Below are 26,650 nucleotides of genomic sequence, written 5' to 3' on the forward strand. Positions count from 1 at the left end.
AGGATAGAGGTCAAGTTCACCACCTGTGACCTAAAGTGTTGGGGCAGCTCTGTAGGTTATGCAGAAAATATTATTTCTACAGGTATAGCAGTTTCCTGCAGCAAATATGTGAAATGTGGGCAATGTGTACACTTGCTGAGATACAGTGGTACCTCTGGTTAAGAACTTAATTCGTTCCGGAGGTCCGTTCTTAACCTGAAACTGTTCTTAACCTGAGGTACGACTTTAGCTAATGGGGACTCCCGCTGCCGCCGCACAATTTCTGTTCTCATCCTGAAGCAAAGTTCTTAGCCCGAGGTACTATTTCTGGGTTAGCGGAGTTTGTCACCTGAAGCATCCCTAACCTGAAACACCTGTAACCTACCTGAAGTGTCTGTAACCCAAGGTACCACTGTACCTGTGTTACCGGAAACACCACATGTACTACCTTGAGTTCCAAGAAAGGAGGGATGTAAATGTATTAAATAAGGAGGTAAATACTGCATTGCAACACTAAGGTGTGGGGTCTCCTTACTTTGGGACTCACATACAGAAACTTGCGCTCCTAAAGAACATTTCCTATCATAATTCAGAGACATTAATTGCTAACATGTAAAAGGATACAAATGGAACATTGGCCGAATTGTGCAGAAAATGTGTGACAGCAATGGGGCAGTTGCTTAGCCAGGTACAAAGCAGCATTAATAATCCAACTCTTGTCTGCACTTTGCTTCCCTGGAAGAAACAAACAAACACATAAACAACAAACTTTTACTAGTATTTACAGGTTTTCTGTTTCTTCCACGCGCCGTTTCTATTTTGAAGCCTGCAGCAGTCTTAAATGTTGGGTATCCAGAACAAGACGGGCACTTTTTAGACAATTATTAAAATTCAACAATTTCCTCTATTAGGAGTGAGTGTGAATACTTATGTAGCAAAACTGGCAAAGTCCACACACAAGAGGGAGATATCAGAACACCCGGAAGATGGAGAGAAGAGAACTGAAGGTTTGCAGAAGTACAGCTGTTGTTGTTGTTGTTGTTTTGTTGTTAGAAAACAAGACCTTAAGGGCTGGGATGGGGAGAACCCCTCAAAACAGCTAAGTCTCAACAAATGAAACTGATTTGTAAAAATGTTATGAGAGACATTGCACATATCTTTGTAAACAAAATAAAAAAATTCCTTCAGTAGCACCTTAAAGACCAACTAAGTTTTTATTTTGGTATGAGCTTTCGTGTGCATGTGCATGCACACAAAAGCTCATACCAAAATAAAATAAAATAAAAACTTAGTTGGTCTTTAAGGTGCTACTGAAGGAATTTTTTTATTTTGCTTCGACTCAGACCAACACAGCTACCTACCTGTAACAAGAAAACCAAGAAAACCTTTAGTAGTAGTAGTAATAATAACAACAGCTAAATGAGGACCAAGCATGGGCAGTAGCCACAGAACGTTGAACCAATTGTTGAGGTGGGGGAGAGAGAAGGGAGTGGAATTTCCTGGCGGGAAGTAGCTGGTGAAAACTGGAATGAAGCTGCAGCAGCCCAAGAAGCATAAAAACACTTCTGATCAGCTAAACATGTGTGTGTATCTTTCTCCATCATCCTGTGCTCCCTTTCTCTCCTCCTCTTTGCTCACCTGAGATAAACAGGAGTACAGAAGGATGCAGAAAAGAGACACACACATAAGAAAAGCGAAGAGAATCACACCTCCTGATTCACACGGAGAGCCTGCTTTTGACCCCCCCCCCAGAGATGGAAGTGAGAGCTGTCCGTAGATATCAAAGAAGAAATAGAGTATCTTGGCACAGCTGTGACAGGATACCAAGCGTGCTCATCCACACACACCCCCCCAAAAATAAAAGATACAGAAAAAGGAAAAGAATTCCAATTCACTCTAACTCAATTGCTATTCAGTGCAAAACAGTTTCCGGTGCAAATGCAGTTCATTATCCCCACACTGGTTAGAATGGGCTATTACTGGGAGAAAGTGGCGTGTGACATCCATGCGGTTTAGTTCACACACTGAATATTGCAGACCAGGCTCTGAGGGGTTTAAGGCAACCCTGCAGTGTTGCTCAGAGGTAAGAAACCGCTTAAATTGGGAGTGAGAAATCGAATACAACAACTCTGTCATATTGAGGCTGAAGGCTTGGCTAGAGAGCAGCAGCCTTTTTAGTGCTGGGTGTGTGGTTGGTTTCAACTCCCAGTTAAATATTCTCCATACCTCTTAGGATCGCAGCAAAGATTAATCTACATGAATTGCCTCCTCAGACCTTCCTCTTAGGTCAGACCAAATACTCAATTGTGTGCAGAAGCCGCATGCATATAAACTGGTTAACCCTTTTAAATGTTTAAAAACAAAATAAACAGATTAATGAATATATGAATATTGCATACAAAAGTCAAGTCTAAATCAGAGCAGGGACGCCTGTCTTTTTAATCAGGTCCCTCAGGCTCAGGTAACACATGCACACCAGATACCCTGCAACACTTTGCATAAGCCTTTTAGGTAAAGGTAAAGGGAACCCTGACCATTAGGTCCAGTCGTGACCGACTCTGGGGTTGCGGCGCTCATCTCACATTGTTGGCCAAGGGAGCCGGCGTACAGCTTCCAGGTCATGTGGCCGGCATGACTAAGCTGCTTCTGGCGAACCAGTTGTTTACCTTCCTGGAGCGGTACCTATTTATCTACTTGCACTTTGACGTGCTTTTGAACTGCTAGGTTGGCAGAAGCAGGGACTGAGCAATGGGAGCTCACCCCGTCGCGGGGATTCGAACCGCCGACCCACAGCGCCACCTGTGTCCCTTTTAATGGCCAAGTTAATGAACACTACCTTCCAGTCTTGGTTTAAATGTAAAGTCCCCCAGCTTCTTAACCATGGTTAAGCAACTAGCAGACCCCCCCCTTAGGTTAATGAGTTCTGTTTCCCCGCAAATTACCCCTTCCTGTTGCTAAGATGAGTCTTCCACCTGCATCTAGTTGAACAACAATCTCGATAGCTTTAAGCCAGATTTTAAGACCACGGTTGGAGGCGAGTTTCACACTTTGTTTTAAAACAAAAGGAGGTAAAAAACACTTAACATTTCATCTGTGCTGAGTTGAATGCTAACTATGGCTAGCTCTGAAAAGGGAAGGAAGGGATCTTAGTGGGAGAGGAGGGCACAGGCCTGAAGCGGAACTGGGCAGGCAGTGGGAGAGAGGAAGGTGCGCTCAAGCCAGCCCCTTCTGATACCTTAACCCTGGTTAAGATACTGGGAAATATTATGCCTGCACAGAGGGGTCAAGAGAAAAAAAATGTGCAAACCAAGATGCTCAATGCAAAACCCTGCAAAAACTTAACAGCAGTATGAGAAAGGGCCTTGTTTAATACTGACCACTCATTTCAAAGAAACAGAAAAGAAGCAGAAAGAAGCACACTCTCTTGAAATGAGGGCTTTGTTGTTGTTTTTTAAAAAAGCAAAGCACTGCCTTACTGATTTTATTGCTGCCTGTATTTAGAAAGCAATGACCTAGCATTGCTGGTCAGTTAATTGGAGGGTTCCTGCTCATACCCCCAAAAGAGTTCACCTTCAAGTAACAAAACCCCAAGGCGCTTGTTTAATTTTGCATACCTCTGCAGCAGTCAAAACATCAGCTGACAAACTAATCTGTCTGTTCTATTTCTATACTGGAGATGATTTACCGAAACAAGCAAGCTGTCTGTTTTTAGATGAAGACCTTTATGGATGGAGGATTGCGTGCTGAGATTCCTTCATTGCAGAGGGTTGGTCTAGATGACCCTCAGGGTCCCTCCCAACTCTAAAATTCTACGATTCTAAGATGAATTATTTCCTTCGTGCCGCAACAGAACATTAAGGTCTCAGTCCACAGAAACCAAGGCTGCATCCCATCTGGGAACAGGCTCCACTGAATTCACGTAGATATGCACCTACTATTCCACCAAATTCAGGCACCCGTGGATCTGAGGACTGTGCAGCGTGGGGTATAACTGTTCCCCCTATGCAGCTCTCGGAAAGAGTGCTGCATGTTAATTTCGTATAGATTGTTATTTTTTGTAGACTACTACTTAATAGCTTCAAATGCTGATTAAACTTCTTGCAAAGGTGACATGGAATCCACAATGAGAGAGAAAACAGTCTACCCATGGCTGTGCGAAGCCTCCCCTTGTGGAGAAAGAAAGCACCGTAACAACGCAGTTTCCCACACCACAGTTCCCAAGAACACCAGCAGAGAAAGAGAGCTTGTTACTGGAAATAAAACTGGGCAGCAACACCAAACTGTTAAGGAGGGGAGGGGGAAAAAACTTCAAAGCAGTTATTTCATAAAACACACGGCAAAGCTAAGATAGCAGAAACACCCTAGTGTGATCCAAGCTCCAGGCGCACCAATACATACCCGTCTGTCGATCTTATCACCCTGTGAATCATACATTAAGAATGATAAGGGAATGTCATAGGTCTATTATACACTTACACAATGGCAGGGTTAACTTCTAAAATGTTTTGTTTTTGTTTTCACTGATGTGAGCTGCCCCATGTATATTTATATCGAAGGGCAGCATACAAATCTATAGATTAAAATTTAATAAATTAGCAGTGGCCATTTCTGGTGGAGCCTGATTACTACCCTATTTTGCATGAGATGGAAGGCAGCACAGGAACCCAGAGGTCTGGTGACTCTGCAGCTTACATAAGTCAAATCTGAGTCACGGGCTTCATATTGCACTTGTATGCAAGCAGCTACCCATGTTGTCCCCCCCCCCAAAATGCAAAAAAAGGATATTGCTCATTACATAAGTAAGTAGGCAATTGTGATTTATTGCCCTCCATACTAAGCAAGAGAAAAGCCTTTCAAGGCGTATTGAGGATCAGTGTTACTTTTTGCAATGGGCAGATTGGGGGGCGGGGGGACAACAGGAAGAACACAAACCTGTTTGGCCTCTGCTTGTTTAGCAAAGTAGAGAGTTAATACAGGAATTCGTGTACCTACACAATTCTTGGCATCTTGTTAGAAAGCAACTCAAATGCTAATATTGCCCAAGCCCCCTTATTATGCATATTTTGATTGCCAGTTCTGTTGAAGGCTTGCAGATCAACTTGACTACATTATTTAGTTCTCAGCAACCCACCATTCTTTGTGTTATATAACCCACAGATGTTGCTTGTTATGCCAGAGAGCCTGACTTTACTCATCCTATTATGCCAAGCAAACTAACTGCAATTCAACAGGAACCGAAAGAGATCATGCGCAACCTCTTGTGTCCAAGATAATTCACTAGACACCTTGACTTGTTACAATAAAAACAATTAGCATGAAATTTTAAATGACCAGCAGCCTCCTTTCGACTCAAGAGAACGGCACTTCTCGATAGAAAGCACCATCATTTCCCAGCTTAACAAGAGAACTATTAATGTGAGACAGACAAAACGTAAACGCTGTACCTGAGACAGAATGTTGGTGCATTGTTGGAGTAAGGACACTGGAGGGTTGCCAATACTTGTTGCCAGCTGCACTCTTAGCAGCTGTTCTTTCAGAGTGGCGTTTTCTTGCAAGGCGTGGGCCAGTGCCACAGCCGCGCACCAGTTGGAAAGAGAGTCTGTAGAGAAGAGTCCTCCACAGAGCAGCTGTCCAGCCGAGACGGAATTCCCAGTCGCTGCAATAGCAGGCACACAATAAAACAAAAAATGTATTTGAATTATAAGAAACAATTAAATCCCTGGGAGTTCATTTAAAATACATCCGAAACATGTCAAATACAGTTGTACCGTAATCCGTTCCAGGAGGCCATTCGACTCCTGGAACTGTTCGGAAACCAAGGCGCGGCTTCTGATGGGCTGCAGGAACTCCCTGCAGTCAATCAGAAGCCGCGTTGGACGTTCGGCTTCCAAAAAACGTTTGAAAAACCTAACACTTACTTCCAGGTTTTTGGCATTCAGGAGCCAGAACGTATGAGTACCAAGGCGTTCAAGAACCAAGTTACGGCTGTGTATGTTCTGAAATGGCAGCGATGCACTAATTGCAAGCAGGACATTGCCAGCCCACAGGATGGATTTTTTTTCCCCCTGAAGAGAGGAGAGCATCCTAGTGTCTGAACTGCTGAATGGTAACATATCAAGAGGACAGACGATTTCTCCTGCAGCAGAGATGCTACTTTCGGCAACTGGCGTCTCACTCCCAGGAAATCAATAATGCTCAAAGCTTCACTATAGTCTGTCCGACTTCCTCCCTCCCTGTTCCACCCAACATTCCATTGCTATGCAAATTGAAATGTAAATAAAAACTTCTAACAGTTCTCTTCTGTGGAACTGATCACAGTGTTGATCGGTGCACCCTCTGCCCTGGCTTGCTTGATAGCAGCAAGACCCAAATTCAAGATATTGGTACTGATGTACAAGGGCCTTACGTTCTAGAACCCAAATACCTGAAGGCAGAGGTTTCCAAACTGTGTGTCGTGACACGTTAGTGTGTCGGCTGTCAGTGTGTTGGCTCGGGGCTGGAAAGGGGTTAACCTCTGGTTTGCTAGTAAAACTGAATTACTACTGTGTCGCGAAATGATGCATGTCTAAAAAGTATGTCACCAACTTTAAAAGTTTAGAAAGCTCTTTTGGTCCTTTGGACAGATGTATCTTAATGTATGCAACGGCAGCTGCGAGATTATTAATTGGGAAAAATTAGAAGAGCAAAAAGGTATCCACTAAAGAGGATTGGCAATTAAAAATGATTTCATATTATAATCTGGCAACAAAGGAAGCAGAAATCAAAGGGATAAAGGAAGGAAAAAAGAATAAACATTGGGGAAAATTTAAAGGTTATATAGCAAATTCCATGGAGAATGTCGACCTCTCAAAAGATCTATGAAGGCCCATAATAATGAATAATAAAATGCATAGTCAGAAATCAGGTATACGTATGAGTAAAAGAAAAGGAAAAAAGGCACAACATGAGATTGGCTGGAAGCACTAAAGGGTGGGTGGAGGGTGGGGTGGTGGTGGGGAAGCTTATGAGTTTGTATCTTAGTTAATTTGAGTTAATTTTTGATTATTTAGTTTTAATGTTTAATGACCTATTGATTATTTGATTATTCATTGTGTGATTATTTTGAATTACTGTATAGTAATTCCTTTTTGATTTTTGATTTATAATTTCTGTAAATTTTTGTGAAATACCAATATATATATATATTTAAAAGTTTGGAAAGTTCTGTCTGAAGGAGTGCCTCCCTCAACAGAGTCAGACCCATGCATTAATACAGGCATCCCCAAACTGCGGCCCTCCAGATGTTTTGGCCTACAACTCCCATGATCCCTAGCTAACAGGACCAGTGGTCAGAGATGATGGGAACTGTAGTCCAAAACACCTGGAGGGCCGAAGTTTGGGGATGCCAGCATTAATATCTGCAGGGGAGGTCCTGCTCATGGAGCCATCAATGGGCAAGGCCCACGGGGGCAGCAACTTCTTTGTGATAGCTCCCTGTGTATGAAAGTCTCTCCTGCCTGAGATTAGTCTGTCCCCAACATTGGTGAATCTTCGGCACCACCATGAAGGTTCTTATTTTGCCAGGCATTCGGTGATGAATTGCACACTGTTGCTGAAAGAGCGTGTTTTTAAAAGTGGCAAGGATTTGCTGCAGTTTTAATTATTGTTTCAGGATTCTGTATACTTGCATGGTTTTAAGACTGCTGTTAGCTGCCCTGCTCCAGTTAGGAGGAACGGCTGGGTGCACATTTAAATAAAGTAAATCTAAGTATAATTTAAGACATAAAACAAATAAAATTTAAATACGGTAAAGTGTCCAAAGGAATTCATGCCTAATTACACCAGAATGAAATCGTGCTTAATTAAACCTGAATGAATCCACGGAGGACCAAACATATGGATTTCCACCCTATGCGTGGTCACAGACCTGAGACTTACCACCCAGTCCAATTATTTATGCTTGCAGGGTGTGATGATACTTGCGGCTTCCACAGAGCCGCAACAGATACAGATCAGAAACTGGTCTCATTTGGACACTCAACTCAATAAGCAAGGGCAGCTCTGCCCTTGCTTTGAGCTTGTCGCCAACCTTTTCTTGATTTAGGGAAAGAAATGGGAGAATTTTCTCATAATGGGAAGCACTCCGAAAATTAAGACTTCTTCATCCCCCAGAAAAGCAATGCCTTTGTACCAAGCCCAACCCTTGAAACTGCTGGGAGAAGCAAATACCGGAGCTGGTTGTAGAGAACATACAGGGCTCCCTTGCTACAAAAGCTCCACTGCGTCTGTTTTCAGGCACAATTCAAAGTGCTGGTTATGAGCTGTAAAGTCCAAATGGTTTAGGCCCAAGCTATCTGAAAGACCGTATTCCCTCATATGGACCTGCCCAGGCTTAAGATCTTTGGGGGGAAGGTCCTGCCACTTTCACATGCATGCTGGGTAGAGATGCAAGAGAGGGCCTTCTCAGTGGTGGCTACTCCCAGACAACTTTGGAACTCCCTGCCAAGAGACGTTAAGACTGCCTCCCTCCTGGTTGTCCTTCTGCCGCCAGGTGAAGACCTTTCTATTCCAACAGGCTTTCGGGAACTGACTGCTTTTAATGAAAGGGATGTGCTGTTTTTATTGTAATTATATGTAGGGTTTTACTAGATCTTTTATATGTCTTATACTTTTACTTCTGTTAATGTTTAAATGCTTTTTAATGATTGTTTTTTCTACGTTTTTAGTGGTTTTCGTTTTCATATGTACTTGAGTCTTGTCAAAAAGGTGGGGCAAAAATAATAGTAGTAACGATAACGATAATAATACTTTGATCTAGTGCTAATCCTAGTCCTCTGGTCTCTCCACAAATATTAAGGCTTGCTCATAAAACTACATATTTAAAATTCTATACCATCAATGGTTGAAGGTAGAAGTGTTGACACAATTTCTCCTTGCCCCTTCTCGTTCTTGTACAAGAAGCACTGGAAACAATACAGGACTGCACAACGCAACACAAATGGTTGTCTTTCATTCACCATCGACATAAGGAGTACTACAATTGCAGGCCTGTCAAGTTTAAAAGAAGAAAATCTATGAGTTTGAGGTTTTTTAAATGTATGCAAATATAAAAACAATAATACTCTTGGGGACCTGAATTTTTAACAATAGTACAGTCATACCTTGGTTTAAGTTTGCTTTGGTTTGAGTACTTTAAGTATTCCGTGGGCCCGCCTGGAACGGATTAATCCACTTTCCATTACTTTCATTTTTTTTAATTTTTTATATATATATATATATTTTTATTAGTTTTACAAATCACATAAAAAGGAAGAAAAAGCTGTGCCATACAAAAAAGAAAAATAAACCACAGGTATCCATTTACAGCTTGCATTCCTCAAATAAAATTATCATTTTATACAGATTGTCAACCTGGATTTATGTCTCAAATTACAACATTTTTCTTCCTGGTCTATGTTTCCCTCTTCACCTCATCTTCCCCAATTCGACCTCCTCCTCTCTCTCTTTTGGTTTTATTTCCATCCGATTATTTTCGTCCCATTATATGTTTTACCAGATACCCTTTTCCATTTTATTCTTAACTATACGCTTACGTCCTGGTTACATACCCTCTTGTTGCATTTTGTAATGGCCATCTACCAGTTTTCCCTTTTCCCCCCCTTTTTTTTCTCCTTGGTCTTTCTTTACTTAAATCTTACAATAATCTTTCCTACAAGTTATGAATTTTTCCCATTCTTTTTGAAACTTTTGTTGTTTTTGATCTCTGATTCTCCCCGTTAACCTCGCTAGCTCTGAATATTCTATCAACTTCTCTCTCCCGTCTTCTATCGTTGGCACTTCCGTTGTTCTCCACTTTCACTTTCCATTACTTTCAATGGGAAAGTTCGCTTCAGGTTAAGTACGCTTCAGTTTAAGTACTCCGCGGACTGTCTGGAATGGATTAATCCACTTTCCATTACTTTCAATGGGAAAGTTTGCTTCAGGTTAAGTACGCTTCAGGTTAAGTACAGACTTCCGGAACCAATTGTGTACTTAAACCGAGGTACCACTGTAATAATTGATCTATATGCCACCCATCTGACTGGGTTCCCCCCAACCACTCTGGGTGGCTTCCAACAAATTGAAACAGCAGCTAAGAGGAGACATATCAACCAATCAGAGGCTGCTCGACCATGTAAGCACATCCATTATTATTTTTACTTATTAAATTTGTATACCGCCCTACATCTGAAGGTCACAGGGTGGTTCAAAACATAAAAACACAAAATGAGGACACAAAATACATCTGAATGAACAAATGAATCAATACACAAGCACTAGATTCTTATGCAAAGGGAAGAAACAGTTACGCTGATTGCAACAGGTGCTTATGGAAGTCCTCTTTTACAGACTGAAAGGAAGTCTTGCATAAGTTACGAGCACAGGTAACTGACAGGATGCACTTCAGATGGCAGTGGACTACAACTCCCATGTTCCTGGACCACTGGCTACCTTGGCTGGGGCAGATGGGAGTGGGGAGCCCAACGCCATCCAGAGGGCACCAGGGTGGCTACCCCGACTTAAGAGGACTACAAAATAACAACAACAACCCTAGACCTAGTGGCCTGTACAGTGGTGCCTCCCTAGACGAATTTAATTCGTTCCACAGGTCTTTTCTTATAACGAAAAAATTCGTCTAGCAAATCCCATAGGAATGCATTGAAATTTTTTTGATTTTTTTTTTTTGCCCATAGGAACGCATTAATTGAATTTCAATGCATTCCTATGGGAAACCGCGATTCGCTAGACGAAAATGAATTCGTCTAGCGAGGCAACCTCTGCTAGAAAAAACCTTTTGTTAAGCGAAAATTTCGTTAAGCAGGGCATTTGTTAAGCGAGGCACCGCTGTACAGCTATAAAGTTTCAGCTCAATGAAATGCCAGCATTGCCATTAGAAAACAGGAGAAGCATTGATTCCCCAGCGATGATCAAGTGATGTCTTGATTCTCCTTTGTTTTCATGAAGGGCTGTGGCTTGGTGGTAGATCACATGTTTTACATGCAAAAGGTCCCATGTTCAATCTCCAGGTAAGGCAGGAAGAGACGCTTGTCTGTTTCCAGTGAGCGTAGAAAATATTGATTTAGATGGATCAGCAGTCTGGTCTTGGTACAGTGGTGCCTCGCTTAACGAATGCCCTGCTTAACGAAATTTCCGCTTAACGAAAGGATTTTTCGAGCGGAGGTTGCCTCGCTAGGCGAATTCGTTTTATGAAAAATTCGTCTAGCGAATCGCGGTTTCCCATAGGAATGCATTGAAATTCAATTAATGCGTTCCTATGGGCAAAAAAAAAAATCAAAAAAAAATTTCAATGCATTCCTATGGGATTCGCTAGACGAACTTTTCGTTATAAGACCCGTGGAATGAATTAAATTCGTCTAGCGAGGCACCACTGTATATATAAAATGCACCTTCTTACATTCCAAAGTTCTTCTGAGTAACAACCGTAACCACTCAGATCAAATGCTAACAGCACTCAAAGCTAAAATGCAATATTAACCCACAGGGATCAAAGAGAAATCTATTTCGCTGCTGATGTTTTGTTAGCTGGCAAGAAAATGCTTCCTTAAGCTCTTTCCCCCTTGCATAAAGGGGTTCTCTGTCTGCGGACTCCAAGCACACATGCCAAGTCGACTTCCCACCCAAGTAGCTATGCTCTTAACAGGAACCCGGCACACCTACCTGTAAGGAGCTCTGCTTAAGCAGCCAGTGCCCCTGCTTTCACTCTGCTGTGAAAGCTAGAGGGGGTAATCTAGGACGGGCTATACAGAAGCTGAAGGAGGATGCACAGCTCAGCAGCAGAGCACATGTTACCTTCGGAAGTCTCCGGTTCAATAACTGGCTGCCTCAGTTGAGGCTCTCAGGCAGCAGATCTAAGATGGATTCCTGCCAAAGGGCCCTGGAAAACTGCTGCAAGTTGATAAAACTTTTCAGAACTGGCGCCAACCTTTAATCCCAAGTACTTCTAACTGAAAAAGCCACTGGTGGATACAACTTATTCTTGAGGTACAAAATCAAAGGGCCCAACCACAATGAGCCATATGGATCCATGTTCAGCCTTGTCATGAAGGTAGCTTCACAAGGCTGCTGCAAATTAAGCTTCATGAAACGCCAGAGACTTCTGTTTTTGCCCCTGTTTCTGATCACATTTCTGGTTTTACACCTATTAATTCCAGTTGCAAACATCTTGCTATTTATGTTCTCAATAAATGGCATCAAAATTTTCCTTACCCTACCTTGGTGGGTTTGAAGGTGCATTTACTGAAGCAAAGTAGTCTTGATTCATTTGACACCCGCGAATGACCTCCGACACAGTGTTAATGGTCTAGAAGGCAACCAAGCAAAAGCAGATTACTGAACCATCAGAACCGAGAGCTGTGCAATGAACTGGTCCCAGCTTCAAATCTTCAGAATTATGCAACGCTATAAAACATGCACATTGCTTTGTGTTTCTGTATGTGCGAGCACATGCTTTCTGCAGGTCTTGTTCTCTGCATGAAGCTGTTTCAGTGAAGATTGCAAAGTAGGCAAAAGCAAAGAGCGGGATTTTCCGAGGGCGAAAAGAATCCCTTTATTTGCCAGTTCAAATTATAGGGAGGAGCAAGGGGAAGGGATAAATGATCCAAGGCAGAGCAACCTCTTTAGTCTCAACTGTACCATCACAGTTTTTTTATGCATTAATTATAATGCATCTGGGTTCAGGCTCATCATTTGATGACTTGCCTGTGTGACAGAGACACTATAGCATTTGAGCATCAAAGAATCAGAGAATTGTAGAGTTTTACAATTCTACGAGGATCATCTAGATTCTAGCCCAACCCACTACAATGCGGGTAACTCCTGCCCAGTGTGGGGCTCGAACCCATGACGCTGCGATTATGAGTCCTGTGCTCTCCTGACTGAGCTATTGATTCACAAGTAATGCTGTTCAGCAACAGCTCACATGCTGATCACTGAAAAAATAACTCAGCATCCAGTGATAAGTCATGCCTGTGTGAACTGAGACTGTGCATCACTACTAAAACGCATTCAAGGAATTTTGACTGAGTTCATAGTCTACTGTTGGTTTTCTTACACTTTAATGCTTAAAATGAAGTAAAAAAAAATTCCTTCCAGTAGCACCTTAGAGACCAACTAAGTTTGTTATTGGTATGAACTTTCGTGTGCATGCACACTTCTTCAGATACACTGAAACAGAAGTCACCAAACCCTTATATATAGTAAGAGGGTGGGTAGGGGTATTACTCAGAAGGGTGGTGGGAATGGGTGATTGGTCTCTAACTTAGTTGGTCTCTAAGCTGCTACTGGAAGAATTTTTTTTTTGTTTCGACTATGGCAGACCAACACAGCTACCTACCTGTGTCTTAAAATGAAGGCTATTCATAACAATGGAACTATATAATAATAATAATAATAATAATAATAATAATAATAATAATAATAATAATAATAATATTTATACCCCGCCCATCTGGCTGGGTTTCTCCAGCCATTCTGGGCGGCTTCCAACCAAATACTAAAATACAATGGTCTTTCAAACATTAAAACCTTCCCTAAACAGGGCTGCCTTCAGCTTCACAACCCCAAGGACACATTTTCAACATCTCCAGCAGACTCTTATGTTCTTACTAGTTGCAGGGGGGATCCCAAGCAGGATCCTGCTTGTGAGATTCCCAAAGGCATTTGTCTGACCGCTGTGAGAACAGAATGCTGGACTAGATACATGTCTGGTCTGACCCCGCAGCGACCTGATCTTGAAAGCATGCAAAGCTATGTCATCCTCTCCTTGCTTGATCAGATCTTGGACCATCTGTTCTCAGCTACACCATTTATTGTTACTAAGTGCACCACCTTCCTTCTACTCCCTTACCTCAGTAAGAATATCAGCCGGAACTCCAGTTGCCATCAGGATCGTACAAAGCTGCTGCAGCAACCCGCAATGAAACATGGCTCTCTGACAACTGCTCGTGGCACCAGGGGGATTCGTGGGGGAAACCAGCACTCGGACCAGCTGAAAAGGATTTCATACAGCATCACACACACATGCTAAAAATCCACCCAAGGAACTTTCCTTTTTCACTTTTTCACAAGGCAGAACTATGTAGAATTACATGAAAGTCAAAGCACACCTTCATAGTGATATAGAGGTGAACACAACAGATCAGACCTCAAGACACTTTTTTGCTGACCATCACATTATGCTGAGAAGCATTTACCTGGAGCATCAGATGAAGATTGGTTACTTTCTGAGCTGACCACCCAGCATTGTCGTCACCGACTTCAAACCACGGCTTCATGCGCTGAATATAGGAACCTTCCTTAAAGAAATTCTGATTGGAATTGTTGTTCTTCAACAAATTTTGCAGCAAGAGAAGACAATCCTCCACAACTATGCCTGAAAGGACATAAGCGTCAAAGCACATTAGTTTCAACAATCAGAATTGCTCCGTAAAATTTCAGTGCCACATAATACTACAGTATTGCTATCATCTAGGCCAGGCATCCCCAAACTGCGGCCCTCCAGATGTTTTGGCCTATAATTCCCATGATCCCTAGCTAACAGGAGCAGTGGTCAGGGAAGATGGGAATTGTAGGCCAAAACATCTGGAGGGCCGGAGTTTGGGGATGCCTGATCTAGGCACTGAAAAGACTACAGTGAAGGTGCCTGTTATCAATAGTTAGGGAGCTCCAAAGTGTGGGGGCTGACATACTAAAAGAATGATTTCTTACAAAAAAAATTAAAAAACAATTAAAGCAATATTTTGCAAGGTGAAGAGCAAGAAGAGCAAAGAGTGTAAAATTAAAACCGCAATACCCTAATTAAATGCCATTGGAATAACGGCTCTCATGCAGCCCAGTGGATCAGGGAGTCAAAGGATTAAGCACAGAAATTCAGGAGTAGAATGAACGGGTCAAAGAACTAGTCTCCGACATGCCCCCAAATGGCTCCCCCATCACACTTTTAGGCTATGAAGGAAACTATGAGCACTGTGTTATACTGGCTATTTAAAATTATGCTTCATTATCCCACCACAAAATGAAGTAATAAGGTTTAGGCTTTGATCCGCAAGCTGTTCAAACTCTTTTTTCTCCCCCTTTGTTCCCTAGAATTCAGTAAGACATTGCAAGAAAGAAAGCGGGGAAGGGTTAACCAGGATTCCTTAAAACCAGATCTGAAAGTGAACAGGTTCATGTTTGACATTCAGTGCTGCATAAGCTATGACGATAGAGTACATCTTTCAAGCCATACCTCCGTCACTGTTTCCCTCCTCCGTTATGATATCCAACAACCTCTCAAAGGCATTTTCAAAAGCGACTATTTTCTGGATGGCTGCATTACTTTTTGTCAACTGCTGAAGTAACAAGACACCCTATGGGAGAAGAAGGCAGACAGAAGTGACCAACAAAAATCTGGCGACTGGGCCGGATCCAGCCCCTGGGCCTTAGTTTGCCTACCCATGCTTTAAATGATACATCAATGTTAAAGTGAGCAAGGTGTGCTGATGTGTGTGTGACTGTTAGGATTTACGATCTCCCTCTCACACCAAGAGCCGGCAGGCTGGGGGTTTTATGACGTTTAGATTTAATAGTATTTACACAGTAGTTTCAGCCCGAGCACACAGCTCAATCTTTTCACTCGATGAATCAGTTGAACCCACTGAAGGGCGGGTTTGTCGCCAACAGGATACCCTCCATTGGCTGCCCCTCCCTCTGTTGGCCTGGTGCCAAGCCTGGACTCTACGCCTCCTCCTAGTACGAGGAGACTCAGGAGCAGCTTGCCCCATCTCTCATGAGAACGTGTCTGAGAGCTGTGGCCCCTCTGCCTGCCTTACGCTGTCTTGGGAATTTACTACATGCGTTTCAGGACCGCCTCACTCTCCACATGGGAAGAAAGGAAGCCTCTGTCTCCTTCTGCCTGCCACCCCCACCCCCGTCCTCAGAGCCCTCACTGTCACTCTGGGAAGTAACATTCCAATCCTGACAGTGACACAGGTGCCTCCTAAGACTCCCAAGAGTCTCAGATCTTCAAATTCAGAAAAGGATTCCTATGTTCCAACTTCTTTAGCTGCGTAAATTTAATTATCTGAGGGAGTTTCATTTAGCTCTCTGTAAAAGTTGTTAAGTCCATGCTGCGTTTTATGGTTTAAGCTGTTATTATTATATTTTAGGACCATAAAACATTGGTTTAAATAAAAAAAAGTTCTGGTGCTTACAAATCCACACATGCACCAAAAAGCATATTAAGACATCCGCTTTGGAAGCAGCAAACACAGTCTCACATACTGTGCAATCCCCTCCTTTTATGTATGTATGACTAAATGCCAAAATGGGCCTCTGCACAACTGTATTAATACGTATACATCAGGGGTTGTCAACTCTCAAGAGTCTGCTATCTACTTTCAGAATTAAAAACTGGCAGTGATCTTCAGCTCAAAGTTGTTGAGCTTTTTTTCGGAGGAAGAAAGCCCCGTTTCCGTTTTGGGGAGGGATAAAGGCAAGGGACAAAGGGATAAAGTCACTCACAAAAAGATCGCTATGGATCGAAACAGCAGCACAGAGAAAGCTCCGTCTTCCCTTCCCTTCATACAACAATGGAGGGCAGGGCAAGGGGGCGGGACAGGAGTCAGTTTTAGCGACGCTAAGGAAAGGGAGCCAGAGATTGACCGTGATCTAACAAAACCTTGCAGGCATCTACCAGTAGATCGCGATCGACCTGTTGGACATCCCTGGTATACATAATACATATTTAAAATATAGCATAATTAAAATTATGTAATTAAAACACAGTGATTAAAGGCAGGGATTTGGGTCAAGAGATCAAGGGCATGCCTGCATGAACAGGTGCATCTCCAAGAAGAGGCAGAATTTCAGTAGAGATGGGACCGTTCTCATTTCTGCAACGAGTGCATTTCACAGCTGCTATGTCATCAGAGAATAAGCCTGCCTCCGTGTGATATGAGCTGTCAAGTTAGGACAATGCAGATGGAGGATTGGCCAAGGACCATGGGGTGGGCTCCAGAACGACAATGGCACCCTTGCTGGGAGTGGCACAGTCTGCTGGGTGGGGGGCTCCCTCAACCTGCTCTCTCGTTTCATCCATCCCCACAACAAAAGCCGCAAGCCCCAATGCCCTCTACATCCCCACCTCCCTCTCCCATGGTGCTTGTTGCATTGCCCAGTACTGGGAGCAGCTCTGCCTACCCAGAGGGTTTCTCCCACGAGTTTCAGCCACCTCCCAGGAGACAGAGACACATCCTCTGTCACCTGGTGCCAGGAGGAGTCAAAAGAGAAGGGATCAGAGGGTGAACAACTAACATGTGACTTATTCTTCAAGGCTGGAAGGATCAACACCCACTATCCATTACACAATGCCCTGAAGATCTTAATGTGCTTTCAAAACTTGAACAAATCTCTTACAATCAATAAACTAGTTTGGGTATCTATTTGGACATATAGACTGCTCATATCAATATACAAATTAGGATTGCTGCGTTGCTCTTATTGTTAATGTAAGTTGCCACCCCCCCTTTTTAATCTGTTGTACTTACAATAAAAATGAAAATATAATTAGATACAACTGTACATCCTATTATTTTCTACTTACATCATTCCGTATGACCTCTCTAGAATCTGCTAGCAGGTCCATCAGCCTTGAGACGCCTAAAAGAGAGAACCGTGACAAAATATTGTTATGCCCAGGCATATAAAGCTGCCTTAACCCAAGTCAAAATGTATGCAATATGTTGTTGTTGTTGCTGCTGCGGTTGTTTATTCAACTTATCTGCCATCCAATACAAAGTCTCCAGGTGGCTCACATATACAATAAAAACAACTATTATGTTTAGCAACACACACACAGCACGATTATCAAAATTCCTCAAAAGCCTTAACCAGCTGCTAAAAGCCAAACACTTTCTTCTCGTCTAACTGGCAATGGATCTCAAGGGTCTCAAGCAGAGGCCTTTCCCAGCTCTACAAATGGAGATCCATTTAACTAAAAATGCCAAGAACTGAACCTAAGAATGTCTACATTCACAGTGTGAGATGTGTTTTAACCTGTTAAAACAGGAACTTCTGGAATGGCTTACCAGCATTCAGAGAACTTTAAAAGCTGTGGATGCTCCCCTTTGTATCACTACAGCCTAGCAGATGTTCTGGCTACATTTCAGACACAGACACTTTTTCCTGTGTTCAGGCTGCTCTGGATAGAGCATTGGATTCAGAGGTTGGAGGATGCTACTGGCCTTATCCCTGAGAGGTCAAGTGGCCTTGAAGGCATGAGGCACCTTTCACCCGTTTACCTGATGACTCTCTCCTGGATGAAAATAGCCTGGCCACAGTAATTACATCCTGGTTAAATATCCCGTTTGGATTACTGCAACGCAGCCTAGTTCAGAAACTAGACAGTAACTTATCTGCTGTGTTCTGTGCTCAGCGGGATCAGGCATGTTGAACATATCTAGTCAGTCAAATCTTGAACAGCTGAACTAGCTTCGGATCAATTTCTAAGCCAAATTGAAGGTGCTGGTTTTAGCTTTTAAAATGGCTTTAGAGCACAGTATTTCAAGGACCACCTACCACATGAGTATTTGACTTAACTATTAGCATCCTCAGAAGCCCTCGTGCTGGACCACACCACACCCCTTGGTGGGGTGGGTGTAGAAGCGGAATAGGACCTTCTTTTGGTTGTGGCACTTGCTGAGGGAATGTGCTCCCCATAGAGGATTGCCTGGTGCATAATTTTATCTTTTCTGTACCAGCAAAAATCTTTTCAAGACTTTGATCTCTCTCGGAGGAGAGATTCCCCGCTATGTCCCACACAGAACGAGAACAGACCAAATGTTGGAAGGATGGCACCCAACGCCTCTTGACCCAGTTATCAATTACAAGATCTTCAGGTGATCATGAAGATGGATAGGAGGCACTTAAGAGATTGTCTCTTCAGGTCCAATGCAGAAAGGGATTTAACCACGATTGCCTCTACCAAAAGTTCACCACTTATCAAAACGGAGCACATCCAAGCTAGTTATCTGACAAAGCTAGTTATCTGACAAAGCTCCCACTTGCCATACTAAGAATCGCTTTTGCAGAATTAAGATTCCAATCGATGCCCTCGGTGGTGGTGGATGGTCAGTACGGCAAAGTACAGTACAAGGAGAGACTTTGTGTGGGCAACCTTGCGTAGAGGACCTGTACCACTATTTATTGCAATGCCCGCTATATATAGAACCAAGAGACCGATTTATAAAACCCCTGCTTACGAATGGAACAAACTCGAACAGGGCGGAAAGGGTGAAATGGCTGCTGAGTGATACTGATGACTTCGTAACTTATAAAGTAGCACTATATGTGTTGCAAGCTAAGAAGAAAAGAACTAGATAAAATAGCGGTCAATTGCAAAGGTGATTCGGATATTTAAGCCGGCACATTCTATCTGAGAACCCCCTGCTATTCTATCGTATGCAACAAATATTTTCTAGGAGACGTGACCATGGTTTATTGTATTTGCAGTGCCTGATGTTTTTATGGTTTTTATGGTTATTGCTGTTTTTCCTTTGTGAATGATGCCATGGCCTTTGGCTAGTGCAATAAAGTTCATGATGATGAAAATCTTTTCATGTGTCCAGGCTTTTTAGTATATCTTGATGGCTGGCTTTATTTGGTTTTTAAGAAGTTTTTCTTTTGCTGGTCTTTCCCTGCCTTATTGTAGGGATTTTTATTGATGTGGTTTTTTTTAAAAAAATCGTAAACTGCTTTGGGAAATCGCTACATCTGAAAAGGTGTATAGAAATGTTTTAAAATAAAATAAATACTTACCCATGGGGCTGACTAGTATTATCTGCTGCACTTGGGGCCCCTGCTGTTTTAATAGCACTGTAAGAAGTTTCACTCCAGGCCACCGGACGTGAAAATCAAATTCCTGCAAGTCAACATGCCTAAGCATTAAAATCCACTGTATTTCGTTGCTTACGATTATTCTGGCCAATATTTGTGCTACTGTTTTACCAAAAACAACAACAACAACAGCAACAAAATGATATGCTCTGCTTCTGTCAAAGGAAGTTTACTTTCTAGTCTAAATTACAGCCAAATTCAGATAATCATAACATCACCAACATTTGTGTAGAACTTCATACACATAATCAGTAACCCTTACAAAACCCTGCCAGGCAGGCCAGTATTATTCCCCTATTTCAGCCATCTAGCATGCTCACAACAGGGGCAAAAATTTGCAGCAGGGACTTTCTGGTTCATAACTTTGCCACTTTAGTGCAATTAATTTATAATTTTGAAAATTCAATTGCTGTTCCTGGGTACTCTGCTTTAACCCTTGGACTGATCTAACAATGCTTGAAGGCACGCACTGAAATTGAGAACAAGTTGCTATGCTACTTAAATGAAAGGATTGTTTTTTTTACATTTACATCCTGCCTTTCTTCCTAAGTGCTCAAACTACCATGGCTCTTCTCTTCCATGTTATCCCCACAACGTGACACTGAGCCAATCCCCCAGATGGTGCCACAACTGAATGAAGATAGGAACCCTGACTTCCCAGGTCCTAGTGAAACATCACTTCCTCTACAACCCTTCAAATGATGCTTTCCCCCTAGCCTGGCTCTGTGACTGGATTTGCTGGTCAAGTAGGGAGACAGCAGTAAAAAGGAGCGGGCAAGATCTACCCTCCCCTCCCCACATTAATACAGCTTTGTTCATGGCAATATCAGCCAACAAATTTGTATGCTTACTCTATGACTATAGAAGAACAGTTCTCACCTCCAAATAGGTCAGCAGAAGAGTGATATTGTCTTGCTGTTTAATGAAAAGCTCTGTAAATTGACTTCCAAGGTCTTCTGTCTGTTTCTGTGAATTTTCTTCTGCAACATTAACAAAGGTTCAATTACAGCAAAGCTTCAATCAACTCCATAATTGCCAACAAGTACAATTTGAGGACGCGGGTGGCGCTGTGGGTTAAACCACAGAATCTAGGGCTTGCCGATAAGAAGGTCGGCAGTTCGAATCCCCGCAACGGGGTGAGCTCCTGTTGCTCGGTCCCAGCTCCGGCCAACCTAGCAGTTCGAAAGCACGAAGTGCAAGTAGATAAATAGGTACCACTACAGGTAAACGGCGTTTCCGTGTGCTGCTCTGGTTCGCCAGAAGCAGCTTTGTCATGCTAGACACATGACCTGGAAGCTGTACGCCGGCTCCCTCGGCCAATAACACGAGATGAGTGCCGCAACCCCAGAGTCGGTCACGACTGGACCTAATGGTCAGGGGTCCCTTTACCTTTACCATTTGAGTAAACATAATAAAAAATGCAGCTTAAGAAATAACTGTCATCCACCAAACTATCAATGTTACAGAACTAATTTAATGTGCACTATAACATTTCACAGCTACAGGTGTGAAAGTTAACAAGGACTTGCTGAAAAATGCTGAAGACAGTAAAGAGAGAGCTATATTTACCAATAAATTGTTCATCACTTCTATCCCAACTATCCTTCCAGATGTTCACATTAATCTCATTGGGCCTGCTCTTTGCAAACATTAAATATTTAAAAAAACATTCCACGTGGGTATTTAGGAATAGGGCATCAACCATGGCAATATTACTACTGTGGCATATGTTGCATCTATTTATGAATCCAAAGCATATTTGCTCCAAGCCTTCACCCCCTATTAGCAAATCTGCTAGAAACTCAACTTGTAGGATTCTGCTGTCTGACCCACCACTGACCCCATTGCATGGGCCATGCTTCTGCTTGCAGCAAATTTGGGAGCATCTCACATTCGGTGGCAGCAGGGGAAGTTCTTCTTGAAGCTCACATCAAGAAAAAGGCATCTAAGAGATCAGGGGTCTTGTTTAGCAATGTACTTTGCACATTTAGCTAGTATAATCTTTCACTTTGAACTGTGCCGAAACTATTTTCAAAGAGGGCCAGATTTGATTACATGAACATGCGTGAGGGCCGACCAAAGTCGTTGAACTTTTTTTAGAAATTTGCACCAGGACATATACTGCCACAAGGACCAGATTAAATCAATCGGCGGGTCACATTAAGCCCCCAAAACAGAATTTGGACATGCTTGGTTTACATCACCCAGACAAGAGCTTTGTTTTTTGTCCACCACAATAATTTATTTTCTACATCATTCCCCTATAAATAGCATATGTATTCAGTGATGTGACACGCAGAAAGAAAAACTGAGGCCTCCACTTTGCTTCCTCAGAGGCAATGTGTTAATAATTGCATGTTCATGACAAACACAATTACAGGTATTCGAGATGTACAATGCTTTACACGGCAAATACAGTATGATGGAAATGCACCTTCATACTCAGCAAAACCATACTCAAAGGATGATACCTTTAATATGAGATCACATGTACAGTTCCCTGCAGTGAAGTATGAAAATGTAGCTTATCTTGGAACAGTTGCTTTTTAAAAAAAATTCAGAGAGAGAAAATGAACACACTGGTACCTTGGTTGTCGAACTTAATCCGTTCCGGAAGTCCATTCAACTCCCAGAACGGAAGTCCATTCAACTCCCTCAATTGGCAGTAGTAAAAACAGTGATGCCAAAACAGGGCACATTCACTTAGGTAGCACTAAAGGGGCCTGTGTCTACCAGAGAGAGGGCCTGCTCCCATAGCATTGCCCAACACTATGGCAGCAAGCCTGTCTCATGAATTTGTGGCAAGTATCTGCCACCCCAGACAGGACAGATAACAGCTGTGATCTGAACAAACGGGGAACTTACTTACTATCACAGCAGACACATGGTACCAAGGTAAAGTAAAATGCAAAATGAAAGAGAAAAAGCTTAAATAAATAAAAAGGAGGGGGAGGTTGTTTAAAAATAATATTTAAAAAAGCTCAAAATGAAGAGAAAGTTCTAAGCAACCGTGATCTGAGTTGTGGCTGGGGACAGGCCTGCTGCCAAAGCGTTTCATTGCCCAGATTCCAAATGTTGCACCGTGCAGGCACAAAACATGCATGTGGGACTCAACTCCACATGAAGAAAAAATCACCGTACAAAAGTGACATCCTATTTGCCATAGGAGGGATTCACATTTTGGATACATATTCACAAGTAAAGAACATTCCCAATTTGTAGAACTTCCTTTATTTCTGAAGCATTGGAGAAACATTGTCTTGTGTTTTTTAATATAAACAGGTGCAAGAAAAACTGCCCATTTATTAGCTCTTGTGGCTTAACTGAGCTATATACTCTTGCTCTGCTACTGGAAGAGGAATCCAAGGCTCCTTTGACTTTAAACTTATCCCATTCCATGTATATCTTGCTATGAAGAGAAAATAGTGAGTTTTGTATCATAAAAGCCTACTGGGGACATCCCTCCATGAACACCAATGACAGCAATGACAGAATGGCTTGGCTCAGCCGTAACATATCATTAAACTAAGCCCAAATATTTTATGCAATTTGGACAATGCTATACTTGTGGCCTGTCCTAGTCACAGCTTCCCATTCGTGTCAGCTAATTCCTCATTCTCAATGGAGAAGAAACAGCAGCATGATCTTCAATATGGAAGGGGAACCTCTCAATTTTGACCACGTGTATGGTATAGAATCGGAGACGGCTGGTATAACCTTTCCAAATAAGGTGTTCAGCAATTTATACATAGGAATTATGAAGGCCAGGCCCACTGGCTCCCAGCCAGCACACCTGAGAATAGAGTCTGAAGTGCTGAAGGCCATTATTTCTTCTTGCAGGTTGTTATAGGCAAGTTGTATGCTTCTAGACAGCATTTTTACTTCAAGCAGTATGTACTTCTCCCTTTTTTCAGTCCTCTTGTTAGCTATTGCTTTCTTGTCTAGTTGCGGGACTTTGGTCTTCCAATGGCAACTTAAGAGATAGGCTTTCCAGGAGTTAGGAAAGTGGACCTCGCCCTTTTGGCTTGGCCGTGTCTCTACTTACTTATTTTTTGCTGGGCTACATCTCTACCTAGTTCACTTTGAGACTTGTTAGGCAGACTCTGCTCCCCTGAAGCCTCATCTCTGATCTTCTAAGTTGCACCAGGTTCAGGAGGAGCCATCATCCTATTTTCCTTCTTATCGCCTCTAGCTCCTTTTAACCTCTATTCCTCAGGCAAATCTTCTTTCCTGCTAGCCATAACCCTTCTTTAACCTCAGAAGGTCAAGCCTCTCTTCAATCTGCTCCACTCCTCCAGTCGCTCTGTTTGTGCTAGTTAAGAGCTAGGGAAAATCCAGGAAGGGGCTGCCAGAGGAGGAGAGTGAGGACAGTGTTGGCAGCCACAGCCACAATGGAAGCATGCAATTTTGTCCATTTGTCCCACTGGACACACCAATCTGAAAGTTAAAGTTCCTCGATGCCATCAATTTTTTTTCCAGCTTTGAAGACACTGATCATCGAAGTTGACATCGAATCCAGTGGGCTGTAGCCAACCAAGTTCTACACACCGATAGACGCAGTGAAATTAATCAACCCAAGTCAGTCATGTAAAGTAACTTCAGTGGGTCTACTCTGAGTAGGACTAGCACTGGCTAAAACCCAACCAATATACCAATGCCATATTCCAACATTATATTCCTTATCTTCCAAAATGTTGAAATAAACCGACAAGAGAAAATCCAGGAAAGGATACGGGCAAAACAATATGTTAATAGTAAGAAAGCCTCATGTGCATATCAATATTATACTATTAACCATTATGCTATTAACCAGGTTACAATGAATTTGACATCATCAGTACAGTATTGCAATGAAGTATTTTAAGATTAGTCATTTGATATAAAAGTTTTTATTACAGAAGATGCCTGCGACATGATTCCAAGTGGACCTTGGAATCAAAGTGCTGTTAAGATGCATGCTCATGTACACAGCGTTGTTTAAAAAGGACACTGCAAAAATATACTTTTGAACTTCAATTGCTATAAAATATTTGCAATTCTGCAATTTCATATTGCCCCCTTCATAATGAACTCAACAATCTTAGTAACAAATGGAATAGTATTTCAGGTGTATTTTAATTCAGTATCTAACGTTGCAAGACACATTTCTCTCCATCAGTTATCAATTTGAGCAGTCACATGGCTCCCCTTTGACATGAAAGGGCCCGAAACAGTTGCAAAATTTGAAAGTGTAAGAAGAGAGGGCTAAAACACTTGCAAAAGTCTATCTACACAGTATCCTTTTAAAAACCGATTAATGGTGCTGTGAGTCAGTTAATGCTTAGAACTATGGCTAAAGACACACCATGCTAATATAAATTCAGGTTGCTTTACCTTCAGAATCATCTGTAAAGGCAGAAAAGAAGAGAGAAAGATTCAAAAATGAAGCAGATTTCCATTTAGTACTGCACAAAAGATTGGTTAATGGCATGAAATTGATTTCAAAAGGAAGAACTACGGATCAATGCTCACTACAGGGGTTACTTGATTAGTTTAACTCAGGCACCCCTAAACAAATTTAGTTAAAAAACATCCTCTGGAGGCTCAGCGAAGATTCCACAAACTTGTCCTCCCTAAACCTTGATCGCTACGCTGATGTTTCTACACTCTCTAAAGAGCCAGGTATGTCCCTGTCCTCATCACCTCCCATGGGATACCTTGGTTTGGCCAACTGTCATCAAAGCATATTCGCCAACAAGAATGAGGAGACAGCCCTCCTGATGGCGAATATGCTGGCATAGCCCTCTGCAAAACTGGGCCTAACTAGGGGCAACTGCCACTTGTTTCTTCCCTCCCTGGACTGTAACATAACTGAATCCACTGGTTTGCCTATGTCCCTTCTTTCTTTTATTGTTTTGTGATGTATTCTGGTGCTTCAAAGCCAAGTTCAGTTTTAAGCATTTAACAAATAAATTATCATCTGCTCAGAGAATATATAAAGTATTCTCAACATTCCTTCATTGGTTTGCATTTCACAATCTATTAGCGAAAATTACTTATGAAGAATCAATCCCAGAACCAGCAAGATATTGTCATGCAAGTAAATATTTTGGCACATTCAAATATGTCTATACAGTGCAACGAGGCCGAATTGAAAGTTGGAAGCTCTGTCAATGCACATTCCATTATTCACCATAAAATGAAATATTCTAGAAAACTACCTGCAAGCATTTCTATCTTGAATTCATGTAAAAGGCAAGAAGCTATTTTCATCATGATTTTCTTCCTTTTATTTTGTAAACATGGTACAGCTTCTCAAAAACCTAGCAGGCCTCCAACTCATCAGGAAAAGCACTAAAAGTCCTGCAAGAACTCGTGATCCTCCAGAGTTGCTCCTGCCCAAGTCAGCCCATAAACTGTTGTACTTGTACACATTTGAAGGATCAGCAGGGACATGAAAAACATTTGGTGGTGTGTAATCTGGCGCCTGTAAGGGACGTGGGTGGTGCTGTGGTCTAAACCACTGAGCCCTTGGGGCTTGCTGATCAGGAGATCGGCAGTTCGAATCCCCGCGACGGGGTGAGCTCCTGCTGCTTGGTCCCAGCTCCTGCCAACCTAGCAGTTCGAAAGCACATCAAAGTGCAAGTAAGTAAATAGGTACCGCTCCGGCAGGAAGGTAAATGGCGTTTCCGTGCACTGCTCTGGTTTCGGTGTTCCGTTGCGCCAGAAGCTGCTTAGTCATGCTGGCCACATGACACGGAAAAACTGTCTGTGAACAAAC

General features: G+C 42.4%; 1 protein-coding gene across 5 annotated transcripts in view; it reads right to left on the reverse strand.

Moving 5' to 3' along the window:
- USO1 (USO1 vesicle transport factor) overlaps positions 1-26,650 on the reverse strand; it is a 47,513-nt gene that overhangs the window by 15,788 nt on the left and 5,075 nt on the right. For 2 of the 5 annotated variants that reach the window (XM_035136578.2, XM_060282254.1), the window contains 11 exons: positions 20,770-20,870; positions 19,813-19,915; positions 17,600-17,655; positions 15,245-15,365; positions 14,211-14,389; positions 13,865-14,005; positions 12,231-12,319; positions 8,852-9,006; positions 5,424-5,635; positions 4,378-4,398; positions 604-714 (listed from right to left, as the gene is read on the reverse strand). In XM_035136578.2, coding sequence (XP_034992469.1) covers positions 604-714; positions 4,378-4,398; positions 5,424-5,635; positions 8,852-9,006; positions 12,231-12,319; positions 13,865-14,005; positions 14,211-14,389; positions 15,245-15,365; positions 17,600-17,655; positions 19,813-19,915; positions 20,770-20,870 — 1,289 coding nt within the window. Of the gene's footprint in view, positions 1-603; positions 715-4,377; positions 4,399-5,423; positions 5,636-8,851; positions 9,007-12,230; positions 12,320-13,864; positions 14,006-14,210; positions 14,390-15,244; positions 15,366-17,599; positions 17,656-19,812; positions 19,916-20,769; positions 20,871-21,697; positions 25,276-26,650 lie in introns of all 5 variants that reach the window. The other 3 variants (XM_060282253.1, XM_035136581.2, XM_035136580.2) reach the window with 3 other exon arrangements.

Source organism: Zootoca vivipara, chromosome 13, assembly GCF_963506605.1.
Source record: "Zootoca vivipara chromosome 13, rZooViv1.1, whole genome shotgun sequence".
NCBI lineage: Eukaryota > Metazoa > Chordata > Lepidosauria > Squamata > Lacertidae > Zootoca > Zootoca vivipara.